The 19,523-nt window shown below is 53.9% G+C and overlaps 7 protein-coding genes across 7 annotated transcripts; 4 read left to right on the forward strand and 3 right to left on the reverse strand.

The window, feature by feature from the left end:
* Nucleotides 1-389: 389 nt before the first annotated feature.
* Nucleotides 390-1,193, forward strand: MAM_04734 (Small GTPase superfamily, Ras type; the record flags this gene model as incomplete). Its single annotated transcript, XM_040823532.1, has 1 exon — nt 390-1,193. One exon carries the CDS (start codon nt 390-392, stop codon nt 1,191-1,193), a length of 804 nt encoding a protein of 267 aa, XP_040678203.1.
* Nucleotides 1,194-4,723: 3,530 nt separating this feature from the next.
* Nucleotides 4,724-5,536, reverse strand: MAM_04735 (ammecr1 family protein; the record flags this gene model as incomplete). Its single annotated transcript, XM_040823533.1, has 1 exon — nt 4,724-5,536. One exon carries the CDS (start codon nt 5,534-5,536, stop codon nt 4,724-4,726), a length of 813 nt encoding a protein of 270 aa, XP_040678204.1.
* A 1,501-nt stretch (nt 5,537-7,037) lies between these two features.
* MAM_04736 (uncharacterized protein) lies at nt 7,038-8,253 on the forward strand (the record flags this gene model as incomplete). Its single annotated transcript, XM_040823534.1, has 3 exons — nt 7,038-7,228; nt 7,299-7,520; nt 7,593-8,253. The coding sequence occupies 3 exons, from the start codon at nt 7,038-7,040 to the stop codon at nt 8,251-8,253; spliced, it is 1,074 nt and encodes a 357-aa protein (XP_040678205.1).
* A 999-nt stretch (nt 8,254-9,252) lies between these two features.
* MAM_04737 (Amidase family protein) lies at nt 9,253-11,206 on the reverse strand (the record flags this gene model as incomplete). The annotated part of the gene is made up of 5 exons (XM_040823535.1): nt 9,253-9,368; nt 9,451-9,733; nt 9,796-9,983; nt 10,057-11,080; nt 11,174-11,206. The coding sequence occupies 5 exons, from the start codon at nt 11,204-11,206 to the stop codon at nt 9,253-9,255; spliced, it is 1,644 nt and encodes a 547-aa protein (XP_040678206.1).
* A 1,580-nt stretch (nt 11,207-12,786) lies between these two features.
* On the reverse strand, nt 12,787-14,085 carry MAM_04738 (Zn(2)-C6 fungal-type DNA-binding domain protein; the record flags this gene model as incomplete). Its single annotated transcript, XM_040823536.1, has 1 exon — nt 12,787-14,085. The coding sequence occupies one exon, from the start codon at nt 14,083-14,085 to the stop codon at nt 12,787-12,789; it is 1,299 nt and encodes a 432-aa protein (XP_040678207.1).
* Nucleotides 14,086-15,397: 1,312 nt separating this feature from the next.
* On the forward strand, nt 15,398-16,333 carry MAM_04739 (haloacid dehalogenase; the record flags this gene model as incomplete). Its single annotated transcript, XM_040823537.1, has 2 exons — nt 15,398-15,560; nt 15,717-16,333. 2 exons carry the CDS (start codon nt 15,398-15,400, stop codon nt 16,331-16,333), a joined length of 780 nt encoding a protein of 259 aa, XP_040678208.1.
* Nucleotides 16,334-17,310: 977 nt separating this feature from the next.
* Nucleotides 17,311-18,176, forward strand: MAM_04740 (Forkhead-associated (FHA) domain protein; the record flags this gene model as incomplete). Its single annotated transcript, XM_040823538.1, has 2 exons — nt 17,311-17,603; nt 17,711-18,176. 2 exons carry the CDS (start codon nt 17,311-17,313, stop codon nt 18,174-18,176), a joined length of 759 nt encoding a protein of 252 aa, XP_040678209.1.
* Between the last annotated feature and the right edge of the window lie 1,347 nt (nt 18,177-19,523).

Consider the following 19,523-nt stretch of genomic DNA (forward strand, 5'->3'; position numbering starts at 1 on the left):
TTTTTTTTTTTTTTTTTTTTTCCCCTTGCCGTCTCAAGCGATCCCCCTTTGGGCTTGGGAACTTTAGGCGCCATACAGATATCGCGGCTGCGCTGTCAACGCAATTGCAAGCGTGACGCCCAGGTGCTTTTTTTTCTCTTTTCTCTCTTTTTTCCCCCTTCCCTCTTTTTTTTTCTATACAGGGCATCAAAGCGTCTCCTCCTGCCTTTTCATCTCGGCAAAAGCCTTGGCCGTGTGAGCTCCGCATCAGACATCCCGGCTTGACCACGCCAAACCCCCCTCAAGAAATCCTTCCCCATCTCCGCCTTCAGGGGATCGCTGACCGCTCACCGCTCACCGCTCGACGCCCGTCGCCATCGCCATCGCCCTCGTCATCATCATCTCCAAGCATGTCTTCCCACGGCCAGCAACCCGCCGTCCCCATCTCCGTCACCATCTGCGGCGACGGCGGGTGCGGCAAGTCGTCCATCACGCTGCGCCTCGTCCGCTCTCAATGGACGTCGGAATACGACCCCACGATCGAGGACTCGTACAGCGTCACCCGCCGCATCGACGGCACCACGTACCACCTCTCCCTCACCGACACGGCCGGCCAGGAAGAGTACCGCGGCATGTGGGCGTCGTCCAATCTCGGCGCCGATGCCTTCCTCATGGTGTACGACATCACGTCGCGCGAGTCCCTCGACGCCCTCCAGTACTTTGACGACCTGATCGACATGGAGGCCGAGACGCGCCTCGACAACGCCGCGCGCGCTCGCCGCGCAGGCGTCAACCCCGGCCATGCCAACACGGGCACCGGCAGCGGCTCCAAGACGGTCCCGCCCGTCAAGATTGTCGCCGGGAACAAGTGCGACCTCCAGGAGAGCAGGCAGGTTCCCGCCGCCATGGGCCTCGACTGGGCGCGCAAGCGGGGCTGCGGCTTCATGGAGACGAGCGCCAGGCTCGAGGTCAACATTGAGGAGACGTTTGCCCTCATTGTCCGCCGCGTCGTCGAGAGGAGGCGCCTCGCCGAGATGGGCGTCATGGACAACACCGAGATGAATGCCCGTGGCATGACCAGGCCATTGACCCCGCTGCCCGTGGAAGGCGACCCGGAAAAGCGAGGCCCCGGACTTTACGGTCCGTCACTGAACGGCCAGACACCCGCTGGCCGTGGTCAAGGCGGATTCTGGAAGAAATTGCGATGTTGGTGACTGTCTTTTGTTGGTCTGTGGACCTTTTCTCTCGTCCCCTTCCCTCCCCGGCGGGGTCTCGTTCTATTCACGGCGCCGGAGCCTTGGTATAGTGTGCATCACGAGTTTGGTTTTGTGAATCTATGATTTTCTTTCTTTCTTTCTTTCTTTCCTTCTTTTTTTTAGGCATATACCATAATTGGGTTTGGCGTTTTCATGTTTTCGGGAGGGATTGGGTCGTCCTATTTGAGATAGGTTGGATATGGCCCCCCCCCCCCCTCTTGTCTCTGGAGAGAAGAACAAAAAGAAAATCTTGTCTGGGCCTGTCTACGGAAATGGTTGGGATTTTTTTTTATAATTTTTTTGTTTTCGGGTTTCGACATGTGGCAGTGTTGTTGGTTTACGAGGTTCGGTCCGTGACGATGCAATGTTTGGGATTACAAATGGATTAGCGAGCGAGCTTGTGTACATCGTCGCAGGCATAACTCACAACAGCGACTTGATTTTGTTCAAGGCTAAGCACCGATGCTGACGTCCATGATGCCGGAGACGGGAGAAAGCCGCCATCTCTAGTCTCCGAAGATTCAACTTGATTGAAAATTGGCCCTTTGCAGCACGTTGGCAAAAGGCACACCAACGAGCGCGGGTGTAGTACTGTACTATTATGTATGACCTGCAGCAGGGTCCTCGGCGCATGTTTTCCACGGCTTCCCTTGCCGGAAACAAAAAACGCCCCAAAGCCTCAAAAAAGGTCTATTGCTCGGGGCGCTCACCATTTTTGCTCGGGGCGCTCACCACCCCACATGACCCACTTTTTATGCGGCAAGCCCCGCTGCCATGCCCCACGGTACATTTTTGGTACAAAGGTATGGCAGCTTTACTCAACTCCAAAAATCGTCATTGAATAATGCTGCAGCCCTATGAATTTTTCAATAGGCAGCAGCTTTTTCCTTCAACAACAACATCGCAATGCCTCACGAAGGCCCTCACAACCCCTTAAATCCGCCCTCAAATTTGCCGCCCTCGCCGGGCTATGGCAGCTTTAATGACCTCTACAATGCTGTACAAGAATTTGGGCAGCAAAATGGTTGTGCCTTCAGCAAGAGCTCTATGAGGCCAAAGACCCTGATAAACGGCATTCAACAATCGCGGGCGGGCTGGCTTGATTGTGATCGCGGCGGCCGTCAAAGAGGGCCTTGAGGCGCTGGAATTCGAAATACAAGCTCCCAAAAAACCAGCTGCAGTTACCGGCTTAAAGTGACCTCTGCTAATTATTCTGGTTATTAGGTATGGCATTATAAGGAGCAGGGATTTCACAATCACAATAAATCTAGTGATGCCTCTGCGCACGCGATCTATTAAAGATTTATAGATTAACAAAAGCAGCGAATTTCAAGCCTTTCCAATTATGCGAGCCTTCAACCTCGAGGAATTAGTACAATGATTCGCGATGAAGATAAAGACAATCTTTATTTCCGACTAAAAGACATCTACAATCAGCGTCAACGAGCCCGTTAAGTCAAATTAAGCGGCTACACATCTTCCCAATAGTTCGTCAAGGTCCTTCAAGAAAGAGGCCTTTATCACAGATATCTCCTTAATGATGAAAATCGCATCAAAAGCGCTGTGTGGACCTACCCTTATTGTATTGAAAAATAGAGGGTTTTTTCAGAGTTTATTGGTATGGACTATACATACAAGACTAACCGCTGGGGTCTCTATTTATTGAATGTTGTTACGGTCACCGATTAAAAATCAATTGCAAATATCGCGTTTGGCTTTACACGAACCGAAAGAGAAGAGGGCTATTACTGGATGCTAGCTGCATTAGAAGAAATTCGCATTAAGCTCTAAATCCCTGCTCCTAAGGTTGTTATAACAGACTTTGAAAAGGCACTGAAGAACGCCCTTAAAGTCATTTGGCCTAAGACACAGCAGCAGATTTGCATTTAGCACATTCTATTGAACGTCAAGAACAACTTCCACAAGAAATAGATTGAAGCCGCTAATAACAACGAATATAACAAGTCAAAAATTGAAGCTTTTGATGATAGCCCAATGGGGGCTTTCTTGGCCTTTTAAATGCTAGTTTATGCGAATACAATTAACGATTTTTAGTCTACCTAGATCTAGATGATTAATACATATAAATCACAGCAATCTGCAATCCTCTACTATATGGAAGAGACCTATCTTAAGGTCAAGCAACAATAGGCTCACTGCTTTACAAAGGGATATTGAAATTTCGGCGAGAAGGCAAACAGCTTTACAGAGGTCTCTTATAGAGCTATAAAAATCAACCTGTTTGTAGGAACAGGTGACTTTTTATTGCTTCTCAATGGAATTGACCAGACCCTCAAGACCCAAGAGCGCAATTATTGCGCTTGCACAGCCAAAAATAAAGTCAAGCAACGATTCCTAATCAATCGCGAAGAATGGCTTAGTGCGCTGCCTACACAGATATCCTACCGAGCTGTTGACCTTCTGATTGAGCAACACAAGCTTGTTCAAGCTCATGAAGCAGGAACGCAAAACCTACAACATTATACAGGCTGTTTTACTAAGCAATATAGTCTCCCTTATGCACATCACATTTTGTTGAAGAAAAATATCGCCAAGCCGCTGCAGAAGGATGAAATTGATCGCCGCTAGTAGCTACAAAAGCCCTTAGTAAATGCCTGCTTGAGTTCCCTCCTTATTTTCATAGAAATCATAGCTGACCTTAACATCTAGAGTCTTAATGACCTATATCTTCGAATTCGCGACCCAGCGCCTGTCTTAAACCGCCAGCGCAAGGCGGCAATGAACAGAAAAGATAGTCAACACCAATCTTCACATGAAAATAGCAGTCAACAGTTATTTAAAAGACCTCAATTCAGCCAACAAGGCGCTCAAAGACCTCCCGCACCCAGCATTCGCAGAGATCGCACACAAGCAGAGATTGAAACTGCCGCAAGGAATCAACGCTCCTGGCGGCAGCCGCCGGCGTCATCACAACGATCGAATCGCAATACAAATAACAGGGAAAGAAGACCAATTGGAAGACAGGGCTCCCTTGAGATTGAGGAATTCATTCCTTCAACGCCGTTGCCGCTATTGCAGCCGATAGATGTGACTGGATGGGTAATTGAGCGGCCGGAACAACTAGAAAATCCGGCCCGATTGTGAACACATTGAGCGAAAACACCGGAAATCGCGTTTTTGAGCGATTTGGAGCGGCGCCGTTGAGAAATTCGTATAAATTACACAAGCACCTTTTCGATTAATTGAGGGCATTTTGCTGCCATACATTTGTACTCAGAATGTACCGTGGCGCATGGCAGCGGGGCCGCTAGACCAAAATCGGGGCGTGGTGGGGTATTGAGCGCCCCGAGCAAAAATGGTGAGCGCCCCGAGCAATAGACCAAAAAAGCTGTCGAAACCAAAACGACGCCGGCACGTCCCTGTCTATAATGTAAGCATCTGCACTGCACTGCACTGCACTGCACTGCACTGCATTACATTTGCGTCTGCGTTTGCACCTGCCGTGACCACGACCGTGACCACGACCGTCACTGCCTGCTGGCAACCCAGTCCTTCCACTTCTTGTACTCGGGGTAATCCAAGCTCGCCTTCTTGCCCTGATAGCGCGTGACCTTGAGCGCCAGCGACTTCCACCTTGAGCGGCCGCCCATCCAGCCCGCTTTGCGGACGAGGCTGTAGAGCGCCTCGTCCTGCGTCCAGCCCTGCTCGGAAGCCACGTCGGGCAGGTACGTCGCTCCGTAGCGGTGCCCCCTGTCGACAAAGGACAGGCGGATGCCGTGGAGCCCCACCTCCCAGTCGTAGGCGTCGTCGGCCTCCTCGAAGTCGGTCAGCAGCGTCACGGCGGCCTGGAGCTCGGGCAGCTCCTCCCTGGCAATGGGCGAGAAGCGCGTGTCCTGGAGGGCCGAGATGGTCGCGTACTCGGGCAGCGCGACGCTGAGGGGCTGGGACTCGAAGGTGCCGATGCACCCGCGCAGAGAGACGTCGTGGCCCGAGACGGTGTTCCAGGTGACGAACAGCGGGGCCGAGGGGGCGCCCAGCGACAGCGAGGATGTCGACGTCGCGGGCGTGGACGACGACCACGCGGGCGAGGCCGAGGACGAGGACTCGGCGGAGTCGGAGTCGGCGGCTAGACGGCGGAGGGCTGGGGCCTTGAGAGCCGGGGCGTTGCTGCTGCTGCTGCTGCCGCTGCTGCCGCTGGACACGCCGGGTTCCGAGTCGGAGACGGAGCTTGTGTAGAGCGCCCACGAGGACTCGATCTCGCCGAGGGAGAGGGGCTTCCGGTCCTCCAGGTGAGCGTCGAGGGCTTCAAAGCACATGAGGCAATGGGCTGCGCTTGCCATTGTGGGCGAGATGGGAGCGTCTGTCCGCTCGAGAGGGGAGAGAGGGGGGGCGGATGAGGGGAGGGAAGGAGCGACGAGCTGGCGGGACGACGGGCGAGGACGAGGCAGGGCGAGGTGAGGCGAAGCAAGGCGAGCTGCTGAATTCTGGCTTGGAGTCGTCTGGCGGCTTTGTATTGGCTACTATACCTAAAGTACTCAAGTAAGAAGTACGCAGTAGTCACTCTGCCGTCGTCGATGACTTTGACTGGTCGATGCGCCCCACACACAGCCTCGACATCACTAAGCAACTCGCTTGCAATTCCGACATGCGGAGCTCCAGGTCAGCCATGCTGCATCCTCTTCCCATCAATCATTTAATGAGCCCTGGTGTCTGCCCCCTTTAATCACGTCTCTGAAGAAACGAGTTCGAGCTCGAGCGGCCGTGTCGTGGCGCAACCAGCCGACAGGCAAAACATCGATAACCACAGCCAGGCTGTCATGTCGAGAAAACACCCCGCCGTGTCTCACACCAAGGGTAGACTCGTCAACGTCTCACGACTTGCTCGATTACCCGGGGCGATTTTTCTTTCCTCAATTTTCACAAGTCACTCTCTATTCTTGGAACAGCGCGTGAACTGCAGACGTCTTCACCTCCGGCTTCTAGTTCCAGACCAATTGTTGGTCGACTCTCGTTTTCCCCCGTCAAGTTGTACAACCACGCAGCCAAGAGGCCCATGCAGGCCCTTTTTTTCTCCTCTTGACCGATGCTGAGAAAGCGTGCGCCGTCAAAAAGAATGACCAATAAGCACATTTCCGAGTCAACCGTGCTCCGCGGCCATCTGCCTGCATCGCCGCCCTCGTTAGCTCTGCCTCAGCCGCAAGACGTGAACGCCTGGTACGGAGTAGTACTGGGTACCCTTACCCTTTGAATCGCCCACGCTGGGTATTGAATCTTGCAATATGGCTCATCGTTGACGGAGGCTCTGGGCTCATCATGGGCATCCAACCCGCTCATAGGCTCAGCATTTGCTTTCTTCTACAGCCGTGCGTGGCTTCCATGTCCGTGGCAGCTCACGCCCGTAGGACGAGCCTCATGTATTGTCAAGTGGGGAATCGTTGCACACAATGTTGGCTTGGGGCTTTTGATCAAATGAGAGGAACATGACATGCCTGGAAATGGCAGACTGGGCTGTCCCAAGCCCGGGGCGGCCTGATAAATGGGAGGCTTGCAGCCTGGTCGGTGTCGCTGTTCCATTCCCCTGTTGTCGTGTCCTTGTTCTGTTACTTCTTTTTTTGGTGAGGGCCCCTTTGAATACCTGGTTCCGTCAACACCAATAGCCATTTCGTGTTGAGTGGACATGATAAGAAGACCTTTCGGGCACGGATAACAAATCAACAACAGACGGGGCACATCCAACAACTTTCTTGGCATCTGTCTTGGAGCAAGTCTCTTCCACTTTGCTTGCCGTCGTTTCACTTGAAGGTTGAAGCACTTGAGGCGAGAAGGAGAGACACAAGATACATGGCGAATCATCGGGCACAGGCGCAGTTCGAACGGGCCAGATGGCGAGCAGCAGTGTTGTTCCCCATCTGGGCTCTTCAGCTTCTGCTCACAACATCCATGATGGGCTTGTTCGCATGGAGATTGGGCGATACCCTGAAACAAAGTGACGAGCGAGAGAGCGCTGGCAGAGTTCCAACGATCGAGTTTGTGTGAGTACCCAAACCGCACCTCGCACACACTTGCGCCTCGCCTTGATGCACCATCTAATCCACGAAACAGGTGGGAAGCAACAAACGTCGTAATGTCCTTCACTGCGGCAACGTGCACGCTCCTCGAAATCTTCAAGTTCACGTCTGGAGCCCTGACGCCGTGGACTGTGCTGTTCACCCACATCATCAAACTTACATGCGCTTCGGCAATCCTCGTTCTCGACGTGGTGGTTTACGCTGAGCAGAAGGAGTACCAGTCGCTCATCGGAATCGGCCTGGACGTTGCTTTATTGTACGTGTCCAAGCTCAGCAGTTGAAGCTGTTTGTTTTTGTCTCCCCAGCAGCTGATTGTATGACCCTTTAGTATCACGGCCATCACGCTGGCAATCTACGCCATTCTCACGTACAAACGGCTGTCCGCCTTTGACGATTACGTGCGGCCCGCCAACGTCAAGGGCTACGGCTTCAACGACGGCGAAGACGCCGACTTCTCATACTCGGGCCGCCTGAGCATCCGCAACTCCATGGACAAACGCGCCTCTGTTGGCTCTCGCCGCCTGAGCATTGGGTCTGTCCGATCCGTCGCAAACGAACCAGTGGGACTGGACAATCTGCAACGAACACGCAGCTACTACAGCCATGAGCGAGACACACAATTTGACGAATACGTGGCGCGCAAAAGTTCGCTCGGCGCCAGGTCGGATTTCGACCGGCGGACGAGCGGCGATTACCGACGGGACAGTCCCCCAACGGACATTTCAACAGACTCTTTCGCTGTGACTGGCACGGCGCAGAGCCGCGTTCGAGGAGTTAGCATCACACATGAAGCCAGTTATACCAGCGACCACGTGCTGGTCGCCGTGCCCGAAGAAGAACACGAGGAACCAGACGACGCCGCTGGCCGGAACAAGGCCGGGGTATCTCTGTTGGGGAGCAGCCGACGGAACAGTGGGGAGAGCATCATGCAGTTCCCGCCGGTTCTGCAGGATGTGGAGTTTACGGAGCCAAAGTGGCAGCGGGAGTAGGGTTTCCAATGAGACTACGATATCCTTGACGAGATGGCGTTTCTTTTTCTTCTTCTTCTTCTTCTGCTTCTTGCTTCAATCCTACAGCGTCCGTGGTCACGACCATGTGTACGTGTTGCATCGAAGAATTTGGCGTCGAGCTTCTACTCGGCGATGAAGCATACCTTTTTGAAACAAGCGCGGCGTGTCTTTGCAAGTTTCACGTTGCCACGTTGCACCCGTTATGGGCATCATGGATCTTCACATGGACAAAAACTGTCGGCAGTCGATCTGACTTGCGACGGGATAGACTGGTGCGGAAGGCCTGGTGTATTTCGTGTCACGACGCGTCTGGCAACTGGCAGGATTTTATCGGACATCATCATCGCCATGCTGGGGTCCTACTTGGCGGTGCACACGAGTATTCGTTGCTAGCCACTCCAGTTCTCTTTTCGGCATCGTAGACGAACCCGTGGGTATTTCCCGTCGTGGAACTCGTTCCGATCCCGCTGCCCTAGTGCAATACAAGGTGGTCCCGGTTTGATGGCGAACGTGTTATTGGCATGGGCACTCTGTGATATGTCTGTACTCCGCACTCCTCCGCACGTCACGTAGCAGTCCTAGTACTAGACTCTAGTACGAAAAGACTATAAGCGGCGGGGGTCTGGATCCATGTTGCCCAGCCACATGCATGTCAAGGACAACCCGTCTTCATCAGTGTAATGAGAAGCCGCGTCGTGGTGGCCCGTCTTGGCGCCTTCACCTGGGGCCTGGAAGTCATGACAGGCGGTACATTCAGGACGTTCACAACCACGGCGGCGATTATGTACGGGTTATGCGAGTAGAAGAGCGTTGCTGCAATTCATCAAGAAGCTGAAGAAATTACCGGAATCCTGCTTCAGCCTCGGCATAGCGTCTGCAAAAGCTTCCTTTGCTCGTGACGTCAATCATGAGGGCCCCCGGGCAAGTGACAGACCCCTCGGCGGCATCATCCGGAGCCGTCTCCCCTTGGAGCATGCTCTAGCCGTTCACGACTTTGTCGATGATGTTCATGGCTCCCATGAGCCTTTCGTCCTCGTGCGTCGGGGCGACTACCTGGATCGCCACAGGCAAATCATGGTACAAGCCCTTGTCATCTGTTGCAGCACTTGTCAGCCGCGGAGGGGGGCCAGCGAGAGAGACGCGCAGTCGTCCCCGGCAAGAAGAGGTGCAGCTTACATAGGTTCATGTTTTCCCTGTCCAGCTCGTTCGCGGGCTCGTAATCCGGTGGATAAGCATCCGTCTCGAGCACTCTCCCGGCGGGAATCACGCCACTGGGATAGTCCAGCATATTCCATTGCGCGCAGTATCCCCACCAGGGCCTGACGCTCTGCGGCATGCCCTGGACGGGCGATACAGGGCAGACAAGCACGTCGATGGGCTCACCAGAGGACGTAGAGTTTGCCGTCTCGGCCCATTTGCCAAGGTATTGGGCGCGGTAGTCGTCTCGTTCGAGATTGAGCTGGGACATTTGTTAGAAGCGAGGGACACCTCGCTCGGTCCACACGGGGAAGTGTTTCCTACTTTCCATATCTCGTGGTACCTCCTTTCCCTGACAGTGGCATCGTCCAGCAGTCGCTTTACAGAAGGCAAGATGGGCTCGTTTCCGGCGAGGAGTGTCTGCTTGATGTCCCGGCCACCGTCCGTAAAGTACAGCGGCAACAAGATGTCGTCCCACGCCCGTTTGTGCTTGTACGCCTTGAAATCAATCACTGCCGCAAGCATTAGTTCCTTCCGTTTCCCATTCGTACGCGACTGTCCCGGGCTGCATCGCGTAGGAACTACCTTCGTGTCCAGACGTCCTCAGCTTCTTTGCCACTTCCCCAATGACCCGCGTGATGTACGGATGGGGCATCACCACCTCGTCCCATAGCATGACTCCGACTCGCAGCTTCTGGTGCTGCATCTGGTCCATCTGCGATGTCCACGGCATGCGAAGCAGCGGCTCCGTGAGCCACGGCTTGGCATCGGAATTGACCTGGAAGAAGAGCTCCATATCGTCAACATTGTGCGCTAGGGGCCCGGCAACAGCCACAATCGACTCCTGCCCCGACATGGCACATTCTGATGCGCGCAGGGGAACTCGCTTTGCCGAGGGCCTGAACGCATACAAACCGCAGTATGCAGCCGGGATTCGAATCGAACCGTCCCTGTCTGTACCGACTCCCAACGGGGAGCCATGCATAGCAAGCAGGGCTCCCTCGCCACCGCTGGAGCCTCCCGGGCCAAACTTGGTATTCCACGGGTTGACGGTCCGGCCGTAAATGTTGTTCACCGTCTCCACAGCCATCATGCACTGCGAGTTGTTCGTTTTGCAATACATGACTGCGCCCGCCTTGCGCAGAATTTCCACCAGCTGCGCGTCATCATCTCTCAAAGGCCTACGCGCAAAGGAAACATATCCAGCCGTAGTATGCTGGCCCTTGATGTCAATGTGGTCCTTGATTGAAACAGGAACCCCGTGCAGAGGCCCAATTGGCTTTCCCGTGGTCCTGAGCACCTCGTCCAACTGCCGCGCCTGCTCCAGTGCCTCGATGAAGAATATTTCCGTCAGGCAATTTGTCAGCTGTTGTGCGACGGCAGCTTGGTGACAGAACGCCTCCGTGACCTGGATACAAGACAATTCGTTGTTTCGAATCTTGGCAGCCAACTCTGCGGCGCCGAGGGCTGTGATTTGCAGCTCATTATACGACAAGAGGCGCGGCAACAACTCAATTGGACGAGTCGTTGAACGGATAGTCTCGTCGAGCTTCAGAGGTGGAATTCTCCATCTTGTCGGGATGGCGGCTGTTCGTCTCTTCTGACAACGCTGTCATGTGTTGGCATCAATCGTTTCTTCTTCTTCTCAACTTCCCACCCATGGCAAGATTGTGTGACAAGTCACAGCTTCAACATTACATACCTCGGTCAGATCTTGCCACGAAATGCCAGTCATCTTCAACGATCCTGTTTCGCACCCGCGAAACCGCCCATTCCTAGACTTGGGAAACGGAGAGGCGAAAATGGTCACGAGTCGAAGAACTCTTCGCCTGGACAAAGCGGTTGCGAATATATAGACAAGCAAATAAGAAGGAAAATGGTTGCCAGAAAAATATCAAACAAGGCTGCTATGTTGTCAAGTTGGATTTTTGACTGTTCCCAGCGTCGTTCCCACGAGATGCTTTCCGCAATGCCACCGGCGGAAATGCCAACTGGGCTCACTTATGAGTAAAAGCCCGACATAAAGCCGATACCATTTGCTACGTATGGGAATGTAACAAGGAGTCAGTCAGCTTCATGTTTGTGACACATCTTCCAAGCATCTCCGCATCGCTTCTGCGGAGTCAGTACCCGGCGCATTCGCGGGCTTTGGCCAGTGAGACCAAGGCCACAGTGATGAATTCTTGGCGAGGCAACGTAAACAGGTACGGTTGAGCTGCTCGTCGCCTCGTGGCGTTGAGCTATAGCACAAGCGAGACACATGGTGCATGGCAAGCAGCCCATGTGAACCCAAATTGCATCATGATTCATGTTGTGCCGCAATGTAATGCAAGGTTGTACGGAATAGGGTTGGCCAAATCGATATACTATTAGGCACGTAGCGTAGCTGACCTGCGAATACCTATGCATCTTGCCATGCTGCACAGGAGACCATGCATGTTGGTCACAAGGTCCAAGAATTTGGTCTGTTGGTCAGAGCCGTGTGGTGCTTTGATGCTGTTTGGGAATATTTTGCGTGGAAAAGTTGACATGGGCCGGCTTCGCATCATGCCGAAGAAGGTCTCCGCTGGCCGTCGGTCGTTTTATCTCGTGGAAACAAGGTTGACCTTGGCTTCCTCGGCTGCACCACAATGGTAGGAGAGGGGAAGAGGAAATAAATATCGCTGCGCACGGAAATGAGTATCGCGAAAACTTGGATCAAGAGTCGCTGAGGTTCGCGGTGCAATGAATGCGGTGGCAATGTCTCTCTACTTTTCCTGCTGCTTGTTCTTTACCTCAAGGAACCAGGTTGGCCGAAATCAGCCTTTCGAGATCCTCATAATCAACCCCGCCGTATAGTCGTCCCTGTTCCCATACATATTCCAAGGTATCTAAAAGTCGCGAGACGTGCTAGACCGACAACGTACCCTTAGCTGAAAAGGAATAAAAAGATAGGAGATGGGGGGAAAACTAACTCTGAGCCCAAAAGCCCTCATGCCGGCCAAGCGCTCTCTGACATCATTTTGCTGCACAGCGTCATCCGTGGCAATCCCAACCGTCAAAAGTGGCCACAAGACAGCCAGCTGGTTGACGCCAGATTGAAAACCAAAAATTAAAGTCAGAATGCGGGATACGGCAGCTGCAACGGTTGGATTAGTCGCGGCGTTTCCTATTCTGCGTGTTTTGACCGTCTGCAAATAAACAGTACAGGCCAGAGCGTAAATTTGAATGCATGATGCCGCCGTCAGAGTCTCGAAATCCATGGTCTTCAGGCGGTGTAAACGCAGGTAAATGTCAGGCGCTGACTCTTGCCAGCTCCGCAGCCTGTAGGACAACTCATTGTAGTACAATTTCCTCTGGTGCTGTGTTAACCCCTCCGTTTCCATCTTGACGAATCTGCTGATGTCTGTCTGGATAGACATGATTCGCGACCAAGATTGACGTATCTGACCCATCGTGCGGTCGACCGGTGACCGGACTTTGGCGAAACTGGGGACCCCGATGTTGTATTCCCATCCGCCCCCAAAGCTTTCCCCAATAGTCGCCCTGTATCAATGGCCCGTCTCCCGTTGCCAAAGATGCGGCAACGTCCAGATACGCCATGAGAGAAACCAGATATCGCCGTAGAGGCAGTGTGTGAGCCACGCTCGACAACTCCATCTCACTGTTTTTGGCGGTGGGATTTGATGGAAGAAGGCCTACCCGTGGACTATACAGCGACTGCAATATCTGCGCGGCCCCCACGAGATGAATCTTCCACGACGCGTCATTAGACGACATTTTTTCAAGCATGCAGAGAAGTAGCGTGGTTGCCAAAAGCTCTAGTGTGGGCCGACCTTGGTTACATGTCACAGCATCTCGGAGCTGAGTGACAACGTTGCCGTACGCCTTCATGGCTGCACTATGGTGGACTTGACGATTCCGAGTTCCTGGTAAGCCAGCAATATGCATGGCACCAAAGGCCTCCACGACATCTCGAAGCAAACCAGAGTTGCTCATCAGAACCGGGAGCTGTCGGTACGGATTTGAGTTCGAAGGCGTGTCATAAATGATGAGATAGGATGAGACAGTCTCAAGGAAATGGTGCAAGTAGAGGTTGTCGCTTAGACCGATTTGCTGTGGCACTTCTGCAGCCTCGAAGTGGTAGGCGGCCGTGTGTTGGCCTTTGACGGGGAAACTGGCATTTGTATGATGAAACGTAAAGTCTTCCGATACGATAGACAGACTTGACGACAGATTTTTCGAGCCTGAAGGGGACGGAGTGCACGCCACGGCGACAAAATCAGTAGAAAATGGTTCTCGAGAGTTGAACTCATCCGCACCATCTTCACCACTTGATGCCGAGCCGGATCTGCTGGATGCTCGTGGTTCAGAGGACGTAGTTGAGGCCTTGTCGCTCTTGTCACTCTTTGTCCCCGGAGAGGAAGCTTGTTTGGCGGCCTTGAAGACAAACTTGCGGTCGAAATTGCAGACAAGATTTAGACGAGTGCAGTCTGAGCAAGAAGGCGTGCATTCATCACATTTGACATGCCTCCGGCGACAGTTGACACAGCCCGTGAAGACTCTGGAATGCCATTTGCGTTGCCGCACCGGTGCTGAAGCCTTGGGCCTTGCGTCACGGTCCGGCTTCACCATCGCCTCTATGTCACCGCAGTCCCTGGCATGGAGAATACCGAGGCGTGAGTCAAGAGGCTGTTGAGAGTCGCTTGGGGGGCCAGAGTCGCCAGACCATCGAGGAGAGCCTCTACCTCAGGCTGATGTCCTGCCTTGCGTGGCCGTGGGGGAAGGATCAACGATGAAGCTGGCTCTGCCCGGTGCTTGAGCTCCGAGGATATATGCACGCATGTAAATCGTCGTGCGTTGCATCTTCGCATCGCCAGCGAGGCCACTCCTACTTAAGTGCCGGACCAAACGGTAGGCACGACCTACCTACCTCCGAGTACCTACCTAAGTAGGTATTTACCTAGACTACCTAACTAGGTAGGTAGGTTAAGTTAGGTAAGTACTCCGTAGGGAGCACGGGAGCAGGCAGGGTGGTTGCAGGCAGCTTCCTGCCATCGGAGAATCCCCCAAAGCCCATCACGTGCAGCCTTCGATCGCAGTCTGGAGGAAGCGCCTCTGGCCTCTTCCCTCTTCGTACTCTTGTGACTTGTCTGATTGCGTAACTGTAATGAGAGCATCTCAACGCTCCATGTTACGTCCTCGTCTCGTACGGTCTCGAGGCAACATGGTCGACATGGTCGCAGCCAGGCGATTGGCCTGTCACCTGTGAGCGGTCCTTTCCCTTGCCAAGATCTTTGCTCATTTGTAATTTATTATTTTCGTTCCGAGCTCAATGTCTACAATGTCCATTGCTACGTTGGTGGCGAAGACAAGGGGGTTGGTATGTTCTCAGTCTGGGAATGTCGTGGTCCGTCAACAGTCCACTGATCCAAAGAGAAAACTCCGCGCCGTTCTTGGCGTCATTTCCACGTGGCCAAGAATCAATCCGCCAACCCCAGCACCGTGTTGTCGCCTACTACGGAGTACGGGTTATGGACTGGACCCAAGAAGCCAGGGTTGATAGTGGCGTCGTCTGGAATGCCAACGATCAGAGACAGGTGGAAAGAGCGCGATTACTCGGGCTAGCCAAGAACTTTACCAAGAGGCCTCGATTGCTCACGGTCGATTCCACAGGCTTTTCGCTTCATAATATTGTCCTGAGTGGTCCACGCAACCGATCCATCGACGTTCTAGCCATGCCATCTCGGTTTGGGCGAGAAACAACGAAGCAAGAGCATCGAAGAAATATTTCAACGTCTAAAGCCTGCTCGTACACTCCCCGTCTGTCACTCTTCCTCCGTGAAAGTCACTGCGGGTCTAGACCTAATTCTTCGGGGGCTGAACGCGAGAGCTGGCATCAGTCGCAGATGCAGAGTCAAAGGCAGTCGTCGACATTTGAGTCAAAATGGTGAAGACAGTCGTTGCATTTGATCTCTACGGCACATTGTTGTCGACTGAGTCGATTGTAAATGAGCTGTCCAGAATCTATGGCGAAGACGAGGCCAAGGCGGTCGCCACACAGACAAGGCGATACCAGCTCGAGTACACCTGGCGTATAAATAGCATGGGTAAGCCGGAAAGATGGATAATGACACAAAAGTAAACGAGCAGCCACACAGGCGATGTGGTCTGCTACATATGGTGTGCAAGGTCAAGCCCGACGAGTGGCCTAAGCGGAGATGCCATGCTTTACACACGACGTCCATTGACTGACGACGAATCAGGCCTATATCGATCATTCTCTGAATTGACCAGACACTCGCTTCGCCAGGCAACGGCAGAAGTTGGATTGGAACTTTCCAAGGACCAAGAAGAACGCATCCTTGATGCTTACAACGGACTCGACACATTCCCTGATGCGGACGAAGGTCTCGCTGTTGTGTCGCAAACCCCTGCTCTTGAAGCGTATATTTTCTCCAATGGTACCGTGGAGATGGTCAATTCTTCACTTAAAACCTCACCGTCTCTTGCCAAGTCCGGGGCGAAATTCTCGGAGGCCAATATTGTCAGTGTCGACGGCCTTGGCGTGTACAAGCCAGATCCGCGGGCGTATGAACACATGGCCGAGAGAGCCGGGTTGGCACATCAGTTGCAGAGGGTCTGGCTTGTGAGTTCCAATTCGTTTGATGTTGCGGGAGCTGTTGCTGCAGGAATGAGGAGCGTTTGGGTCAGTCGGCAGGGAACAGGATGGATTGACGGGTTGGGAGGTGCTCTTGGTGTTAGCCCAACGGCAGTGGTTGCGGGCGTTGACGAGGCTGTTAGAGAGATTGTCAAGTTGGATGGTTTGGATGAGGCGTCACATCCAACGCGTGGTTCCTGTCGGGTGTCCTCGGGTACTTGACGAGTGTTGGAATTTTCCAGGCACTGATGGAGGAATGATTCGCCTGCCGATTTGGTGTTTCTGTCAGCAGAGGCCAAATTTGGGAAAAGACTTGACGGATTCCAGGACTAGGCCCGTGGCCCTGGTGGAATTCTTCTCTTGGTCTTGTGACGCGGTATCGAAACGTATTAAATTCGACAAAACCGAGATAAACTAAGATGACAGAAATATGTTACAGCTCTAGTAAGAATACTTCAACCGAGCTTAGTTTTCTGAGAGGGCATGGCAGCGCTTGATTGATGAATTCTTGTGGTGGTGCGTGAAAGCGAGACAGCCTGACGTGCCTGGTGTTGAGAGCCGAGATATTCACATGATAAAGTCTATTTTCGGGAACGGTGAGCTCATGATGATCCAATGCTAGCGGCGGATTGACGAGATGCACGTCACGTTGTTTGGGCAAGCTAAAGTTTTAACTTGACGCGCGGCTGCTGACCTGGCTGAGATTGAAGTTGTCTTTGGGCAAAACTCACGAGTAGGAACTGTCAAATATTGACGATCCGGCAGGCAAAGGTAAGCGGCTGAAACGAGAAGCTGCCGCTGTTACAGTAACTGCAGGGATGCGGGCCCCGCCCGGGCTGCTGAAGTCCGCCAAAGCCCGGCTCCAGCAGCCCAGCATTCCAGCAATAGTTGAGCTCTGGCCCACTTGACACTTGGCCATGCCTCGGACATGGAACCGTCTGCCATCTGGCAGTTGAGCACACAGAACACCGCACCCGGTTGGACTCTCTGACCCAACCCAGCAGGCGGCAGCTCTGTTGAAGGCGAGTGAGTGCAGCACCAGGACCAGTCCGACGCGCCCGCCAACCCGTGTGGAGGCGTCTTTGCCAAGCACGACAAAGCTTTGCGGATAGCCACGAGAACGCTACAATCCACCATGGCCTCGGCGGACGATTACGACGACAGACGGCATCAATGGGCCGCCCGCGACGACAGCAGAGATGGGCGGGGCAGCCGGAGAAGCTCACAGAGAGCTCCCGATAGCCGCCGCCAGGAACGACCAAGGTCTCGTGACAGAAGGCGGCGCTCTCGAAGCCCAGGCTCTCCCGGCCGGCATCGCCGTCACCGGCGTCGGTCCCATGATGGAGACCGTGAGAGGGGCCGCGGAGATGGTCACGACAGCCGAGCCGGCAGGCAAGAAAGGGCCCTTGGCGATGGGCGTTCAGGCCGCCCAAGACGGCGCAGAGATGACAGCGAATCGGACGGGGACGGTCGAAGACACCGTCGAAACCCTGTGAAGCAAGGAGGGCCGTTGCCGTCGCAGCAAGACTCCTTCGCCCTCACCAAAGGACACGAGGGGGAGGAGCCCAGAAAGCCCAAGGAGACGGCTAATTTTGGCAGCTCGGGAGTGCTGGCCGCGGCGTCCAACTCGGTTGCCCAGGCCGATGGTTCATCCATTGTCCTCAAGTACCACGAACCACCCGAGGCTCGGAAGCCGCCGGCCCGAGACCAGTGGAAGCTCTTCGTCTTCAAAGGGGGCGACGTTGTCGACACCATTGACCTCAGCTTGAGAAGCTGCTGGTTGGTTGGGCGAGACATGGCAGTCGTCGACTTGCCAGCTGAGCACCCCAGCATTAGCAAGCAGCACGCTGTGATACAGTTCCGTTACACGGAGAAACGAAACGAGTACGGAGACAAGATTGGCCGAGTGAAGCCGTATCTGATCGACCTGGAAAGCGCCAATGGGACCCGACTGAATGATGACAAAGTCCCCGATGGTCGGTACTTGGAGTTGCGAGACAAGGATATGATTCAGTTTGGTAACAGCACCCGAGAATACGTCGTCATGCTGGCGCCCAAAGATTAAGACTTGATTTTGCAACAGTTGTTCTCTTCCGTTTCTCTTGTACGCGCCTTGATAACAGTTGAAGCCGGGTATCGGACGAACCACCACTCTTGCTTTCGATCCAAATTTTTCATGCATCTTGTGAGATCTGGCAGGACGTCCCCCATCGCAAGCCATGAATGTCGCAGCCACAACCAGGTTAACCGATGCTGAGCTCGTATCTTTGCATCCGCTTGGACCACTGGTGTCACCACAACGTGCGTTCGAGTGAAGAATGGCAGCAATTGCCACGGGCGAACGGTTTGATAGCGAGTGCTGCTGCGACCCTGTAGGGTTGGTTGTCTTGGCTCGTTGCGGACGGCCTCACACACACCGTCCTATGCTAAGGTTACACCGCATGCCGGGGCTAGGACGAACAGGCACTTCCTGCAGCTTGTCCCATCGTATTATACCACACCTCTCACATCTCGATGAGGGGTGCTTGAGGAAATCGCTCCTCGAGAAGTACTTTGGATACACTGGACTTTGTCACCATCAAACGACCTTCGACGACACCGAGTACGAGTCATGTCGAGCACTGGACGAAATCCTCTAGGAGCAGTTCCTGAGGATGCGAGCCCTCGTTCGTGCCAACACAAATGTGCCAACACAAGTTCGTCTTGGGCCATGGACGCGGCTCTCATCCAGCAGGCAGATGTGAAGCTGTTTCGCAGTGCCGTGCGCCAAGCGGCCATCCATTCTGCTTGCGCACCAATCAAGGAGCAAGACTTGAAAGACAGCCACAGCGTCCACCAGAAGAGGTGACTCGACAGAATGGCATGGGTGATTCGAACGGGTGTCGGTGACACCAGATCAGGCCCCCGAGCCCTCGGGTGTTTGGTTGGAAAGTTACGTCGATGTAACAGTGAGACTTTTTAACTTTTAGTAGGCGCTCAAAGCCGGCGCCGGCCCTGCATGAGGCACTCGAACCAACCAGTCAAGCGTATTTCCGATGTTGATGTGGACGGCATGGCGTCTGGTGCCGCTGTCATTGTTCACGCTTCGATTTCTAGCGTCGCTTCCGTCCAGAGAGGAGCCAGAGGAGGGATCGAGGCCGCATCAGCCAACGACCGCGTGAGATGGCTCCGGTCGTCTAGACTGGAGTCGTCCATGCACACCACCAGAACCCCCCCCTTCCCAAGTAACCACATGTGCGTGATGCGTGGTTGCAAAGCGTGGTGAGGAGAGCCGTCTACTACGCCTCTCTCCCGTCACATCTCACGACTGAACGCGCTTGGACGGCACGCATGTGCGAGAATGTGCCAACGTCACCTCAAGAAACAAAGCCCCTTCCCCACCTTCAAATGGCTCTTGACGCGAGGCAGCCCG

Source organism: Metarhizium album, assembly GCF_000804445.1.
Source record: "Metarhizium album ARSEF 1941 chromosome Unknown scaffold_11, whole genome shotgun sequence".
Lineage (NCBI taxonomy): Eukaryota > Fungi > Ascomycota > Sordariomycetes > Hypocreales > Clavicipitaceae > Metarhizium > Metarhizium album.